This window comes from Amphiprion ocellaris, chromosome 5 (genome assembly GCF_022539595.1).
Source record: "Amphiprion ocellaris isolate individual 3 ecotype Okinawa chromosome 5, ASM2253959v1, whole genome shotgun sequence".
NCBI lineage: Eukaryota > Metazoa > Chordata > Actinopteri > Pomacentridae > Amphiprion > Amphiprion ocellaris.
In genome coordinates this window covers 35,056,945-35,073,389 of record NC_072770.1, presented here as the reverse complement: position 1 = coordinate 35,073,389, position 16,445 = coordinate 35,056,945, and the positions used below count along the sequence as shown (strand labels likewise).

General features: G+C 37.7%; 3 protein-coding genes across 3 annotated transcripts in view; 1 reads left to right on the top strand and 2 right to left on the bottom strand.

Annotated features, from left to right (window-relative positions):
* The window catches only part of foxj3 (forkhead box J3), an 81,786-nt gene extending 77,044 nt beyond the window's left edge, over positions 1-4,742 (bottom strand). The window contains exons 1-2 of the mRNA XM_035942844.2: positions 4,602-4,742; positions 4,307-4,411 (exon numbers count right to left, since the gene is read on the bottom strand). The gene's annotated coding sequence lies outside the window, so the exon portion shown is untranslated. The remainder of the gene's footprint in view (positions 1-4,306; positions 4,412-4,601) is intronic.
* On the top strand, positions 1,996-5,348 carry ppcs (phosphopantothenoylcysteine synthetase). The gene is made up of 4 exons (XM_023298110.3): positions 1,996-2,117; positions 3,205-3,742; positions 3,817-3,920; positions 4,609-5,348. Exons 2-4 carry the CDS (start codon positions 3,208-3,210, stop codon positions 4,933-4,935), a joined length of 966 nt encoding a protein of 321 aa, XP_023153878.1. The 5' UTR covers positions 1,996-2,117; positions 3,205-3,207; the 3' UTR covers positions 4,936-5,348.
* On the bottom strand, positions 5,207-15,024 carry utp3 (UTP3 small subunit processome component). Its single transcript, XM_023298109.3, has 16 exons — positions 14,830-15,024; positions 14,376-14,463; positions 12,058-12,114; positions 11,910-11,966; positions 11,719-11,824; positions 11,571-11,639; positions 11,343-11,464; positions 11,075-11,230; positions 10,867-10,938; positions 9,555-9,595; positions 9,380-9,476; positions 8,620-8,757; positions 7,116-7,252; positions 6,969-7,038; positions 5,625-5,732; positions 5,207-5,501 (listed from the first exon to the last, which is right to left on the bottom strand). Exons 1-16 carry the CDS (start codon positions 14,844-14,846, stop codon positions 5,412-5,414), a joined length of 1,425 nt encoding a protein of 474 aa, XP_023153877.1. The 5' UTR covers positions 14,847-15,024; the 3' UTR covers positions 5,207-5,411.
* Between the last annotated feature and the right edge of the window lie 1,421 nt (positions 15,025-16,445).

Sequence of the window (16,445 nt, the reverse complement as noted above, 5' to 3'; positions counted from 1 at the left end):
TTATGACTATTAAAAAAAATGTTGTCTATTGCTCTTTAAAATTCCAGTGTGTCTTATCCAATAAATTCTTAGAGAAAAATTACCAAGGACATGACATCAATGTACAGTGGTATCTGGAGCACTTAGACTCGGTGGTGAGTTTATTATGGCCTTTTCTTAATTTCCTTTTCATCCCTCTTGAGTAATAAGTGTCTTTAAGTGGTGAAAAGCTTTATAATGCTTTATTCTTACTTTCATAAATTATACATAAATAAAAAAATGTGTGAATTGGAGTACTGTGCATAAATGATTTGGTGTAGAATTAGTTGTTTTGTGAGTTCTTGTAGTAAATTGTTGTAATAATTGCTTATTGTTGAGGTTCTAAAATGTGTTTTCTGTGAATTTACCAGTAACCATAGACTCTTCCATTTCACCCAGGGAACTCAAACTTCACTATATCGGCTTACAGGCAATCAAAATAAAAATATCATCATGAGATCTGTGGTGGTAAACAAGGTCCTAAAATTACAAAGAAAGAAAAAGAGACAATCCCAGAAAAACAATGCTCACAACTGTTTTTTTTTTTTTTTTTTTTTTATCATTCATGAACTACAAACTAAATATTCAATTTATAGTGTTCTACCTCAATATGTTCACCAGAAGATGTAATAATTGTTAATATAATAATATTTTTGCAACATTAACTTTTAGATTTTTGCATCAATTGCAAACAGCATAACTGATTCTTGAACTATGCTGCTCTGTGTGTTGATATGCTTTCTCTTTAAAATCTGAACTCTTAATTTATCTATAAAACTGCTGGTATATCAGTCATGAAGGGACCGTTTCGTTTAAATACAGTAAATATAGGAAAATGCGTTGAAATTGATCAGGGTAATCAATGAACCGTAAACAGGCACACTGTGGATGCTTAATTGTCTATTTAGTGGTGCAACATCGCCTCTTGTGGGTCAATCGTAGGTACTGCAGCTAATAAAGACAAATTGGCAAAATGATCGAAAATCTTTCATCAAAACCTTTGCAACTAGAATAACTGACCGAGTCATTCGTTATAATGCACTGGTTAAGATTCAAACACAGATTAAAGCAGGGATTAGCAGAGATCACCAACGCTGATTTCCCAAGACAGTGCATGAAAATACTCATTATTCCAATACACCCATGCAAAAGATTTTTATATCTATAAAAGCAACTTTTACCCCCTTGAAATTATAGGTATACTTTGTTCTTATTATTGAGTTTTTAAAAAAGAATACACTGAAAAAATAAGACCGAGAGATATGCCAAATTTGCCATACATTCATTTTTTAGATAAGTTCAAATTAATTTCTGATACTCAACTGAACATTTGTGAATTCAAATTTAGCAGCCAATATATTGCAAGAAACAAAGATTATAATCATCAAAACATATTCTCAAGTGTTATTTTAATTAAAATATTTTATACTAAACATTTTATAGTTATGCATTGTTTCATTTTGTAGCTGCATTTTCAAATTAATGAAATCCGCTCCCTTAAGAAAATCAGTAGCAAAAAAAGAAAAACACTTTTAAAAAATCATATAATAATAACAGGAAGATTAAGAAGAATAGGAAAATATTTAAACTCACCAGAAATTAGAGGTAAAAATGTGAAACCATTTCCATTTATGAGCATCTTACAAAGAGAGTTTTCACTGATGCCATTCCTAACCATTTAAAAATGATTTTCTAAAGGAAACATTTAGAAGAATCAGAAGATCAGCATGAAACAATTCAAGTTGCCTGTTTGCCTCCACACCTGCTGAGTCAGTGGGACAGTCCGGCCAAAAAGATCCCCTTTTAGAGAAATTCCCCGTATCCTCTCTGAGCCTCGCTGATGATGCTGATGTTTCAAAGAGTCTGACACCTCATATGAAAGTGAAAAATAATTGACGCACTCCTGCTTCAATGTGACTCAAAAGCACCGTCTGTGTGATGGGTGTAATACCGCCTGCTGCCGCCGGGGGCGCTGACGGCTTTCTGCTGTGTTTATTAAAACCAAAGAGTGCAGCTCAGTGGTTTCAGGAAGTGCAGAAGTTGTTGTTGGAGGTCTTCAACTAACCGGAATACACAGCAGGACGTTCTGCAGTTTATCTGTGAGTATAATACACGTCGTTTCTGTTTAATTCAACCAGAAAACGTTACGCGTTGTGACTTTTTGTCCAGGACTGTGCGGGAGGAGTCACCTGTCCAGAGCTGCTCACCTGTCTCATTACCCAACATCTGCACGTAAACAAAGTCACCACCTGAGAGGCTTTTATTATAGAGGTCAAGAGTTCAGCTGTGTTCATTCTGCAAGGCTTCGGTTTATATGAATATATTAATAAACCTGTAGATAAAGTGTGCTTTTAAGGTGATGCAGTTTGTGTTGCTGCTGGCAGAGCGTATTGTATTGCACTAGTCTCATTCACGCAGAGCTAATAAAGTCATAACTCACTGTTGTACTATAATGTAGAACAATATATTGTAGTTTTTCTGCACACTGTGGCTTGCGTGATCTGTTAAAGGGTATAACTGTGCAGATGGCAATACTAATGTCTTATTTTTTAACGTAAAACTGCTGCACAAATTGTTAAGGGGGATCCCTTAATTTAATACATTTATTGAGCTGGGCAGTTTTACAGTTCTAAAAATAACTTCCTGATGAACAGACTAATTTAATCACTGTTTCTAATATCCTCTAATGTACTGCATTTTGTTTTTACTCATTGTCTGACATGTACACAGATACTTAGGCAGCTGTGGGTTCTGCTGTATGTCCTTCATTACATCATCAGAAGTTACCTTTAGAGGACTTTAGAAAGCCCCCTTTAGTCAGTGTGAGCCTGGTTTAACAGGAAGGAGCAAAACTCAGCATGATCTGGTTCTGCTCTACATCTCTGAAGTTTTAACCCCTTAATCTGCACCTAAAAGCTTCAGATCAGAGAATCAGGTCCAGTTAAAAATTCCACAGTCCACGCAAAAAACAAAGGGGGACTGACTTTTACTGTTTAAGCCCCAGTGCTCTGGATTTGGCTCCCCGACAGCCAGAAAGTTTCATTACTGCTAATGTTCTATTGTCATTTTTAAATGTATTGTTGTGGTTTTTTAATGCTCTGTAAAGCACCATGTAACTCCTGACGTCTCCATCACCACTCTCTAGTACTGAATCCCATCTCTTGATGCTTCTCTCTCTCTCATCAGGTCATGGCTGAACCCAGAATATCTTCTATTGATGGGAAGTTAGCTGAAGAGTTTGCGGTTCCCTCCCATGTCGAGGAGGTCAAAGAGAAGATGGCTGCCTTTGCCGGCTGTCACACAGCAGCAGGTCGCAGGGTGGTCCTCATCACATCCGGAGGCACCAAGGTTCCCCTCGAGTCCCGCACTGTTCGCTTCCTTGACAACTTCAGCAGCGGCAGACGGGGAGCCGCCTCAGCAGAGTATTTCATAGACTCCGGCTATGCTGTCATTTTCCTTCACAGGCATCGCTCCCTCTACCCCTACTCTCGCATGTTCTTAACCATAAACATGCTTGATGCCCTGCAGTTTAGAGGTGAAGAAGGAGCATCTAGTAACACCGGTGAAGTGGTGGTTGACCAACAGGTGCTTCCAAACATTGCCAAAGTGCTGAAGCGATACCATGAAGTCAAAGACGGCGAGCTTCTCCTTCCCATTGAGTTCAGCACTCTGTCAGAGTATCTGCATCTGCTCAAAGCAGCAGCACAGGCACTCAGCACGATAGGTACGGATTAACAATCATTTACAGGCTCAAGCATATGTTTAAAACCTGTGCTCAGATGTTTATTCTGCTCTTAGGATCAAAGGCCATGTTTTACTTGGCTGCAGCTGTGTCTGATTTCTACATCCCAGCGTCAGAGATGCCTGAACACAAGATCCAGTCTTCCAATGGTCCTCTTCAAGTGAGTGAAAAATCAGATCTCCAGTAAATGCTGCTATGCATACAAGATTTGTTTTCAGCCAAGCTAATGCCATGGCTCCATGCATGGTAATGTCGGTTTGATTCAGGCTCACACATCTCTACAGCTAGTCTGTGAACTAGCACCAAATTTTGGTCAACAGGTTATTAGCCTTTAATTACACCGATGATGTCCTAATACGAAGGACATAATCCTCCCAGCAAATAGTACTTTTATCTAACATCATTAGCAGGTACAGATTTCTATTTCTCTAATACTTTAATGACTAAATACCTGAAAAACTGACAATGTCGTCATCGACCTCAGCTATACTCTTTGCTAATTACCATATATAGCAGAAACTAAGATAGTAACTTTGGCAAACATACCAACTTGTGAAATACACACTCTTAAGCCTCTCTGGAAGCCTCCTTGTCTCCTCAAGGGGCATTCAAACGATTTTAAGACCTCCAAGGTGGTGGATAAGGAACAATCTAGGGAGTAGAGAGAGCATGAGGAAGCATTAGTTGGAATAATAATTAGCATCCTTAGTAGTATCCTGAGTTGCCCTGACCTGAACTGGGATATGCGAAAACAGAATTTCACAGTGCTGAAATGCATTTGGGACTAATAAAGGTTGCTTATTCTAGTTTTGATTTTAATTAAAATCTCCCCTTTCCTCACTTTTCAGCTCAGCATGAAGATGGTCCCTAAAATACTGTCCCCACTGGTGAAGGAATGGGCGCCTCAGGCTTTTGTCACATCCTTCAAGCTTGAGACAGATGCGACCATCCTGCTGGACAAGGCTCGACGGGCTCTGGACACCTACAGGCACCAGGCAGTGGTGGCCAACGTACTGGACTCCAGACGGGGTTATGTGGTGGTGGTGACCCCTGAGACTCAGGCCGAGCTGATCCTCACTGAGGAGGATGTGAAGAATGAGGTGGAGATAGAGGAGAGGATAGTGAGCAACCTCACATCGGCACACAACAAATTCATAACTCAGCAAGTGGTTTGACCGTAATTATGTGCATGTCTGAGTCAAAGATGCAGATGTAAGTTGTTGGTTTATGTGCTCTTACCTGTTCTGGGCTTGAGTTTGGCTTAAATTCATACTTGCCTGTTTTGCTAACAAAGTCCTGCATATTTAGTAGGTTACATGGCTGCGTAAGTTTAGTATAACGGTACTTCAAACAGATCCTACCTTCTTTGTCTGTTTTTGTATTTTAAAAATAGGCCTTGAAGGTCATAATGCCGTCTCTGTACAGGGACAAGATACAAGTTATGGACAGATTTTAACATTTTTATTTACGTGGTCCAATAATCTAGTGCAGGAAAACATTTTAAGGTTTTACAGCAGTGACTGAGTGCTGAATAATCAGTTACATGCTTTACTACACAGCTCACCTATAATAAACATTTAAAATGACAGTCCACTGCTATTTTTTCAATCCCATGGCGACACCGGGCAGCATATTTTGAATTTGCTCTTGTCTACTTAAGTTTGACGCTCTTCTTGACACCAGCACGAATACCAGACATCTCTCCACTGTATCTCGTTTCCTCTCGACGGACCTCACGGACCTGGAGAAAATGAGCAACACATTCTTGATTCAAACTGATGAAACTACAGACAGTCCCTGGAAGCTTTGTGATGCACTTCAGTAATGCTATAAATGTGGTTTCATCCGTGTGTGGTATACAAACCTGGCCCTTTCTGCGGATTTTAGCCCGTCTGAACTTTTCTCTGTGCTTGACTCTGGGATTACGGTCAATTTTCTTCCTCTTTGGTGTGAGCCCCTTGTTCTTAGCCATCTGTGGAATTGTTAGACACACATTGTCAGAATAACAGTGCAGAAAGAACAAAGTCATGCATGAAGTCAAACAGTATTAAGTGATTTATACATTGTATTGAAGTATAGTGAATTATTTTCTGAAAGATGCATGTAGAAATTTCTCTTAAGCCTCAAAGTGAAAGCAGTAGAAGAGAAGAAGCGAATAATGATTATTCACAGACACGAGAGCAGTGGTGAGGGAAGCATTTTTATAAGCTTTCTCTGATGCACTTCTGTTTGAAGCTGTGGTGTTGACACAACTGTACTGAGACTATCCAGCAGGGGGTCCTCTCTGAAAGAACATCTTAAAAATCACCTTCTGAGATTTGTCTTCCTTAATGGGGGAACGAGGTCATTGACATAGAGGAACCTGCGCTTCTGAAAGACTGAATGCTCAAGTAAGTCTGCATTATATGCTATTTTCGTGCACAAAAAAATACTTTTCGCAATTTAGTAGCATCTAGCTCTAACCAACTAGTCAGACACACACACACAGAACAGACTTGTGCTTCAAGGACAGAGGGACAATTGTTAGAAACTGTAACACTCTAGAAGCCCATAATCACTGAAAGTGTTTGTATGCAAAGACAGCGAAAAAGTTACTGCAATAGGGCCTCTCAGCAGTTACAAGGCCCTGCATAAATGTGTATTCTCCATGTAACAAACAGCTCTGGTAGCCCGTGTCAGACTATCAATTCATTGATAACTTCCCATGGTCTATGTTGCATTTCTGTCCCACTAATCATTGGGACAAACCATTTAGTTTCTGTGAAATGTCTATCTTCAACTAATCTGTGTTCTCTTAACCCTCGTGTCGTCCTGCGAGTCAAAACTGACCCGGTTTAAAGCTTGAAAATGTGGGAAAAACAATATATTTTCACAGTGAAACTTCTGATGTCCACATTCAACATTTCTGAGAAATCTTTGAACATTTTTGGTGGGAAAAAAAAGAAATGTTAAAAATGTTTCTTAAGAACATTCACATAAAAATCAACCAAAATTTTGGTTGATTTTTATGTGAATGTTCTTCAAGAAAATATTAGAAGTTTTACTGATATATATGGAATCACTTTAGATATTTTTAGGATTTTTTTGGAAGATTTTTACTCATTTTTTGAAAATATTTACAAGAAGGCTGGAACAGCCCTTGCAACAAATGAGAGAGCACTGTATATTCATGTCATATGTCTGTGTGTGAATGAAGGTCACTCTGTACCTGGTAGGTGATTCCTCTCTTAGCATCTGGATCCTCGTCCTCATCATCATCACCTTCATTCTCTTCCAACCTGCATCAAATTGAGAATTAGTCAAGTCCTAGTTTATTTCTGTCCAACCCACCATTTAAGACTGAGATCATTCTTACACTTCAGCTTCTGGTTTGTTGCTCTTCCTCTTCAGTTTCATCCGTTCCTCCACTTCTCTGTAAAAACGCAAAGCTGCTTCCTCATCCAGGTCAGAGTCTGAGTCCTCCTCAGCCTCAGGCGTCGCGTCTCCAGAATCCTGGATTTAATGTGCACTCATTAGCATTCAAGTTTTATGTTAAACATCAGCAACAGCTTCGAAATGAAAGAGCCCCTCTGGTAAGTTAACCCTCTGGACACCAAGCAGTGTGGGAAAATGTCTTTCACTCTCATCACCTGTTTACTCACTGTGGGCTAATTTTATACTGCAATATAAAGTCCTGCACTTCTATGGAAACACAACAATCATGGCTAGAAGTAGAGAGAACTCAAAAATGTCTGTTGTGAAGAATGACAGTTATAATGTCATTCTAAAAAAAACAAAAAACTAAAGTTTAAATATTTACAAAAATAGAAAAATGAACATTTTTTCAAGTACCCATGGGTGTTACCAATATTGTGAAACAACAAGTGCTCTATATAAGAACAGAACATCCCAAAGATTCTCAGTTTGAGATTCTGGACTCTGTGGAGGACATCATCCCCATGTGAAAATTATTTCTCATGCTCCCTGATCCACTCATTCACAATGTGAGCTCCATGAATCCTGGCATCGTCATCTTGGAACATGCCCATGCCATCAGTGAAGAAATAAATTTCATTGATGGAAAGACCTGGTCATTCAGTGTATTCAGGTAGTCAGCTGACCTCATTCTTTGGGAACATAATGTTGCTGAACCTGACCAACCCCAGATCATAACTCTAACCCCCACAGGCTGGTAGACACTAGTCATGATGAGGGCATCACTTCATCCGCCTCTCTTCTTACCCTGATGCCCCCATCACTTTGGAACAGGGTAAATCTGGACTCATCAGACCACATGATCTTCTTTCATTGCTCCAGAGTCCAATCTTTATGCTCCATAGCAAATTGAAGCTTTTTTTCTGATTAGCCTTGCAGATCAGTGGTTTTCTTAGAACTACACAGCTGTAATTATCCAGTAGAAGACTCTTACTTATTTGCTTACTTAGTTAAATCCCGGTGGTGACTTTTTTTTTGGACAGGCAGTGTATTATGGGAGTGTTGGTCAAAGCTAACTTGGATATGGCTTTTCAGTTAGGCTGAGGAGCGCAACATGTTTAGTGTTTGTAGGAAAAGGTTAACACAAGAAGTTTCTTGCATTTTTTGAAAGACATAATGAAAAAAGTAATTTTAATCCAATACCAATATTTCAAGCTTAGACTGGAATTCGTGATGGACCACATGCCTGACATGATACGTTCAAGGACTGCTGAAAGAATAAAAATCTGTTGATTCTTCGTTTTGTTTTTTATAGATTCTGGCTATGAGTGATTGTGGAATTTTGCCATCTTTTAAAAAGAAAACACGCCCTTAAAATCAACTTCCAGATTTGGCATTTAGAGGGTTAATGGTTATACCCAGAAGAAAAAACACCAAAATCTCACCTTTTCCTTCTTACTGGGGACTCTGGTTTTCTTGCCCTCTGCTGGCTCGCTGCTGGTTTTTCCTTTTACTTCACCAGCTAGTAGTTGGCGAAACTCTGGCACAAGCCGAGCATCTACTGCACCAAGTTCATTGATGAGCTGAAGGCAAAAGAGTCAATAAAACAGAGGCTTGTTTTGTGAGTAGTTTTCTAAGCAATGTGTGTGAGTGTGTGTGAAGTCATTTCATGATTCTGTCTGTCTGTTTCCTCCCCTCCTGTCGAGCTTGAAGCACTGTCTAAAGCTGCATTTAATTTCTTCGTTCATACATATAAAAGCACATGTCAGTGTGAATTAAGACGTGAAGCTACAAGACACTGGTTCATGAATAATTATTACTCATGTTGTGACAGGCTGCACTGATGGAACAGCTTCACCATGTTATTATCACATTAAAGCTCAACTGAATGTTTCAGTGACGTCTGTACTTCAACATTTGTGCGACATTAAAGGAACATTCCCTAATAAACTGTATATACCTGTTGCCATGGTAAATCATAGTATCAGAGCTCCACTGAGTTATTTTGTCATTCAACATGTGCACATGCTTAACTCAGAGTGAAGCTACAGACAACGGATTGAAGGAACCGTGAACAGCTGTTCTGTAACTGAAAACTCTGAGTTTCCCATCTAAGGGTCAGGCAACTCAAGGTTCAGAGATCATTTCAGAGTTACTTTAACCTGCTTTTTGAAACATGCCTCAGGTGTTAACATGCTGACTCACATTTCTGTAGGTGAGCAGTCTTTCAATCACAGGGTGGTTGTGAGCAGGAATTCGCTTTGCTTTGAGCACCAAGTAGAAACTGATGTTTGTGCAATAACTGCGGAAAGAAAGAATTGTTATTCAGTGATGTACCGTGGCATGATGTTGTCACTTGTAATGTAAACATTTAACTTACTTGAGATAAAGTTGCTGTTTTGTCTTGAGATAGTCTGCACCCTTTGGAGAACAGAATGAACATCATTCAGATTCATGACTACATGTTTCCTGCTACTAGAGCATGTATCCACAGTACAAGAGTACACCAGCACCAAACATTTCTTCCTTATTCACGCCACAAAGAACAAAAAACTTATTATGAACATAAATGAATAAATCCATATATTATATATAAATATAAAAAATACAAACTTTGAAAAATAATAATTTGGTTTTCATTATAAACAGGCTACAGACGGTACATCATACAATACACTCATGTTGAGTTGTTGATGTTGTAATGGCTATTCATGTCACCACGCTTGTGACACTTCAAAACCATTCTTACTGAGGGCAATATGAAAAGCACATTTTGATTATGTCATTTTTCGCAGCACAAAAAAACAGATCAAGATGGAGAGATGAGCCATAAGCTTGTTCGACACCACCTTCAGCAATGATCAACTTTGAGATACAAGCCAACACGGACTGTACTGAAGGTTAGACAGGTTTTAATTTGCCCGTGATTAAATGTGTAAACAGCCTGTAAGAATGAAGAGTCAATCAAAATTCAATCCAGTAAAAATAATAACGAAACATCAAATGTTCTGAGTTGATTTCAGACTATTTCTGATCTACCAGAAAAAAAATGTCACTGTTTGGCAGTTCTACTATTGTGATTGTACTTTTATAAAACATCAAACCTGCAATAACTTTTTGTGGCCTCTTGAAAGCAGCAATTTCATATCTAACAATAAAATCATAATAATAATACCTATTTGGCGTTTCTGACCACTTGGCAAATGCAAGTCCAGCATTTATTCTATTATAGCTCAGTTTTGGTCTCTAGCAGTTTGTGGAGAAGATATCAGGTTACTGAGCTGGTAAGCGCTTTAAGTATAAAAGTTAAGTGGCCATTGTATCCTTGTGGTGTGGTGCTGATCAGGTAATGCATAGTAGTAAAGATTAAAATATTTTTATCAAAGAAAACAGTCTGTAGTGGTTGACAGTAACAATATGAGTGTTAAGTCTGAATCAAAACAGCAAAGTTGCAATCAGGGCAGCTAAATAATACGCTAAAATTCAACATAAAGCTTAATAAAGCCAAGAAATGCAGCAGATTCAGGTGATAATTCTCTGTAGGGTTATCATAACTAACAATCTCGTCTACTTCATCAAACTGTTTGGATTGTTTTTGAATTTTTATATACTAAACTATTATTAAAAACTGATTCATCCACTGTAGAATGTGTGATAAATTCACAGATTGAAATGAGGTTAAGTTCACCCACCTTCCCTGCTGGGATCTTTCCGTCCTTGACCATTTGTACGAGGGGCTGCAGCTCATCTTTCAGTTCAGTGAGCTGCACACATCACACAGAAAGAGGAAAAATTCACATTAATAATATGCTGTTCTGTGTTAAACACCTAAAGGCCTCTTAAGTCTGGGTTTGTTTTAGGCTGTAAAGGTTGTTTATGTGTTTTGCGTGTATGTCTTACCTTTGCCTTGAAGTCCTGAATGAGTTCAAGCAGCTCTGGTGATTCCTTCTTCAAAAGCTTCATTTTTTCCTTCTGAGACATCTGCTTGAGGTCTTTCACAATCCTCTCTTGTTTGTCCACAGTCTCACTTTCATCCTTCTCCTCCACCGCAAAATCCTTCATTTAAGGAGACACATAAAACAACAAAATCCATGAAGGAGGACATTGGCATCGTTACCACATGACAAATTAACTGCATGCGTACCAGAGAGATTTACGATAAAGATACCTGAAAAAAGTTTAAATCATAATCCTCCTCGCTCAGATTCGCAGCTAAACGTTTCTGGATATTTTTGGCCTCTTCTTCTTCCTCTTGTTCCTCGGCTTCCAGCTCTTCTTGTGACTTCCCTTCTGTAATAACACAATTAAAAGGTTATATAAGTAAACATCAGTCACACAGATGGCAAAATCATGACAAAATGCCTCAATAAAATGGTTGGAGATAAAAGACCCTTACTGGTGGTCACATAATCCGAGTCATAGAACATTTTCTTCCTGGTGCCCCACGCCATTTCATTAGGGAGATCTGTGGGAGACAAATACAGTCAACAGCCTCGATCAACAGCAAAGCATGCACTGAAAAAAATATTATGTTCAATGTCCACCTTCATCCTTTTTCCCCTCTAGATCACTCTCCATGTCTGTCCCCTCTTCTTCTTCATCCTCCTCTTCCTCATCTGACTCAGAATCGTCCAGGGCCATCACTTCCTCCTGTGAAATTCAGATGAGCTGGATTTGTTCTTGAAACGACATTTATCATCTGACGTTACTTCCAAATAAACACGTAAGCCCTCACCTCGTCATCCAGGTCCTCCTCGTCGCTCTCCATCTGAACACCGCGGGCGAGAAGTTTCTGAGGCAAAGACACCACAGCAGAAGAAGTTAGAGAGTAGCAACAGCAGCGCCACGCACTGAACAGTAAACACATGATGAGAAGAACTTACTGCAATCTTTTCATCGTGAAACTCGTCGATTTTGTCCTTTGTGTACTGTGACGATTTCTAAAACAGAAAAGAGAAGACGGTGTTGGAAATAACAAGCCCAAAAACAAAAGGAGAGTTGGTGTGATGAAAGTTGGTAGTTGGGTAAGAAGTGGCTGGGAGATAAACTGTTGAATCAATGTCACAAAATGAAACCATACTAATCTTCAACATTTTTTTTATATCTGACCCTGCTCATAATGTCAGATTGTGCTTTTTAAGGGAAAATAATAGGTTAAGTTAGAGTAAGAGTTCGACATTTTAAAATATTTTATAGTTTTAGGTTGAACTCTTAACCCTTGTGTCGTCCTGCGGGTCAAACTGACCCATTATAAAATTTGAAAATGTGGAGAAAAACATATTTTTACAGTGAAAATTTCAACATTTTTGGTGGAAAAAAAAGAAATGTAAAAAAAAAAAAGTTATTTTTAAGAACATTCACAAAAAAATCAAACAATATCCAGTGAATTTCACTGGATTTTGGTTGATTTTTTTTCTTAATGCTCTTAAAAAAATCTTAGAAGTTTTACTGATATACATGTAATCACTTTAGATATTTTTAGGATTTCTTTGGAAGATTTTTACTCATTTTTTGAAAATATTTACAAGAATTTTCTTGCCAACTTTGGGGGATTTTTTTTAAAAATAAAACTTTTAAGGGAAACTTTTAAGGAATTATTGGAATTTTCTTTTTGAAGGTTTTGCAAATTTTCAGAAATTTGGGGAGTTTTTTTTACTGAACTTTTGGATTTTTTTCAGACAAGGAAACAGTATTTTATGGTGCCCGTAAATGAAGACAACAGGAGGGTTAAAGCACCACGGTCAAACAATCAGGCATTACATTGAGACTGATGGAGCCTTTGCTGCCCCTCATCTCTGGAACATTTTAATTTTTCACATAAAGCCTGTTCAGACTTTTAAGTCGCTGCTGAAGATTCATCTTTTCTAACTGGAATCCAATTCGAGTAGGGTGTTGCACCCTGACTTCATTTTTCTATTGTGTTAGAAGTTTATTTTTATACGATTTTTTCATTAAATAAATGATAAATGATTGATTTGTTGTTTACTGATTTGTTTTGCACATCACTTTGGTTCTACTCTTGTTTTCAAATGTGCTTTATAAATATGTTTGACTTCAAATGCTTTCATTTTCTATTTAAGACCAAGTACTTTGTTTTGTCTGATATCATACAAGCTTCTTCGTCGTTGGTTCTGGTATCCACTAAATCTAAACACTTCAACAGTCAAAACACTGCCACTGTCACTGATTACAAACTCAGAAAACGAATGAAGAAGATTTATGAGAAACAAAGCATGAGCACCTGATATACAGGAGGGCTGGTGCTGCTAAGAAGGTGAGGAACAAAATCCCCAAATATCTGGTTGACCCATGAGTTATGCTTTCAATCGCAATAATAAATTCTGAACTTACCTTTCTAGGTGAATTGCATGCACTGATATGAAATATTTTTGCAGCCAACTATTAATACAGTTAACTGGGTGCTGGATGCATACAGTATAACAAAAACTTAGTTCTCTTGTGTACTATACATCACAAAAAAATACATTTTAAAATGTGAAAACTGTTTGGGCTATATTTGTAAACATATCTACACTGTCTGTAAGGCAAAATAACTGGAATAGCTTTACACTTGAGGTTATGGCATTTCACTGAGGGTTACCTCCTATAACTGTAATGTGACACAAAAGTACTCTACGACAAGAAAGTCTGTGGGAAACACAAGCATGTTTACAGTTGGCAACTCCGTTTTAATGGGCTGTTTGAGCAGTTTTGCTGATGTTATAACATTGACAGATGTTATTGCACTGCAGATAAGTGTCAATCAATTCTGACATTTATTAATCGGTCTACTAAGATAAATACATTTGAAAATGTGCTGCTTTTTAGCTGTGATGCATTCACTTTTCTCTATGTGTGGTCAACACTATTGAACAATGTCCCACCAACAGCACTATATGCCTGGTTACACTTCAAATAAAAACCTCTTAGCACCGAAGAATAAATGATAAAAAATTATCTTGTAGTTAAACATGAAAACATAAACAAACAAAGGCATTTTAACAAAGCTGTGTGTTCGAGTTTGGAATGTTTTGACACCAAGATGTTTAATGTTAATGCAAATGCAAATCAGTTCCAAATGTCCCCCCCCCCCCTGACTGTTTTGATACGCTGAGCCTCTGTTTTTAGCTGTATAACAACACATGTACAAGCTGGTCTTAGCAGGATGAATCACAACACTCGATCAGACAGCATCTCTTACCTTATCAGGGACAGGCATGTTCCTGTAGCTTTCTGGGTCATCTTCACCATACTGCTGAGTCTTTTTTGGCCTCTGTACTGGTTTACCCCTAAAGTGGAAAAATAGGGGACAGGCAAGTGGTTAAATCTCTGCTCTGTAACAGGGGTTTCATATATATCACTGTACCATACTGCACTGCATTATTGTACAGCTTTACTTCTGCATTATACAGATTTTCCTGGCTCTGATCCAGGACCCCTCATTCTGCTTATCACAGCCCAGGAGCATGTTTAAGTATAAAAGAGCGATGTGGAACTTCTGGGATACAACCAAGAAATTATCAAATGTACAGCAGCTACAGATTATTACAATACAGTCAACTAACTGTTTATGAGTCCGAGAAAAACAGGAAAGCATTACATCGCAATGAAAAGAAAACACGATGAAGATTTCAGCTAACTTTAGTCAAACTCACCGTTTTGCTCGAACCATGATGGAAATAAGTTAAACTGTGCTGCTACACGTTTGCAACGAAGACAAGGCGCTACAAGGAAAATCACGTTCAACTAATGTACATATCTGCATTCAAACGAAAGAAAAACTGTTTTTAAATAGTCCAGTTGAGTTGAACACATTCAACACTGGTTACCATGTGCTTCCGTAATTTCGTCTTCGTCTCTACTTTAAATGGCAGTCTAAAAGGAAACGTGAACCTCCCGCGCCACCTACCGGACTGGAGGTGTAACAACACAACTGCATTTACACAAATTACAACCGAAGTACCAATACAAATGAAAGTGCAGTGACAGAGAAAAAGACTGGAAAGGCTGACAGATGACCTCTCTCTCTCTCTCTCTATCTATATATATATATATATATATATATATATATATATCAGATAAAATTCAAATATAAGCACAGATTGAACGTTTATCTCTGAATTACTTCAAAGCAGAAGCAGTTGTTCGATATTGAGAAAAAACTGAACATTTATTTGATGATGACCACTGCTCAATAGATTAAAATTGTTCAGTTTTTTGTGGTTATTACATCTTTTCCCCCAAAGCTATCTGAATAAATCACTCATACACTATTCATCCATGCTTTCAATTCCATGTGGAGTATCCCATTATCTTGTGCTATATTTCAGTTTCAAGTGAAATGTTTCATTGTCATGTTTAACCCTCGTGTTTATGGAGTCACAGGAGTGCCACAATAAAATATAAATAAATAAATAAATAAGGAAATAAATGTGGAAATATAAAGAGAAATAGATAAATAAATACATGTGGAAATATAAAGAGAAATAAATAAATAATGTGGAAATATAAAGAGAAATAAATAAATAAATGTGGAAATATAAAGATAAATAAATAAATGAATGTGGAAATATAAAGATAAATAAATAAATAAGGAAAATTTTGTCTTTTGATTTTTTGGTCTACATTGAAAGATTTTAGGTGGAATTTTCTTCCAAACCTCTTTTACTCTACATTTAAGGATGTTTAGGATGGTATATTCTTCCAAACCAACTTCTCAGGTCTACATTTCAGGTGGAATATTCCTCCATACTGACTTTTTTGGTCTACATTGAAGGATTTTTTTCTAAACCACCCTTTTGGGTCTATATTTGAGGTTTTAGGTGGAATATTCCTTTTAACCAGCCCCTCAGGTCTCTTTGAGGATTTTGGATGGAATACTCGGTTAAACCAACATTTTAGGTGCATGTCCAAGGATTTTTGGTGGAATGTTCCTTTAAGGTGGATGTGTAAGGGCCGTGTAGGTGGAATACTTCCTGAAACCAACCTTTTAGTTCAACATTCAAAGATTTAAGGTGGAATATTCCTTTCAACCAACCTAAATTTCATGTTTTGATCATTATCAAGTGAAAAACCTAAATCCAGACTCCTCATAATGATGTTTGAGATTTATGCTGCTGTTATTTGTTTAGTCCAGACTAAATGACAGAAATCCACAACTGTAATTTTATTTCAGGACTCTAAAAACACAACAGCTTTACAAACTCTAAGATTAAACTCTCCACAAGGATCCAAAATAAGTTGGACTTCTACATGAGAGCTTTAATTATTC

Bases quoted from the DNA above. Each gene is read 5' to 3' on its own strand.
- ppcs (XM_023298110.3), top strand. From the start codon at position 3,208: ATGGCTGAACCCAGAATATCTTCTATTGATGGGAAGTTAGCTGAAGAG. The intron at 3,743-3,816 runs GTACGGATTAAC...TTCTGCTCTTAG, and splicing joins ACAGGCACTCAGCACGATAG to GATCAAAGGCCATGTTTTAC. The intron at 3,921-4,608 runs GTGAGTGAAAAA...CTCACTTTTCAG, and splicing joins CTTCCAATGGTCCTCTTCAA to CTCAGCATGAAGATGGTCCC.
- utp3 (XM_023298109.3), bottom strand. The intron at 12,115-14,375 runs GTAAGAGATGCT...TTTCTGTTTTAG, and splicing joins ACATGCCTGTCCCTGATAAG to AAATCGTCACAGTACACAAA. The intron at 9,596-10,866 runs GTGGGTGAACTT...TGTTCTCCAAAG, and splicing joins GAAAGATCCCAGCAGGGAAG to GGTGCAGACTATCTCAAGAC.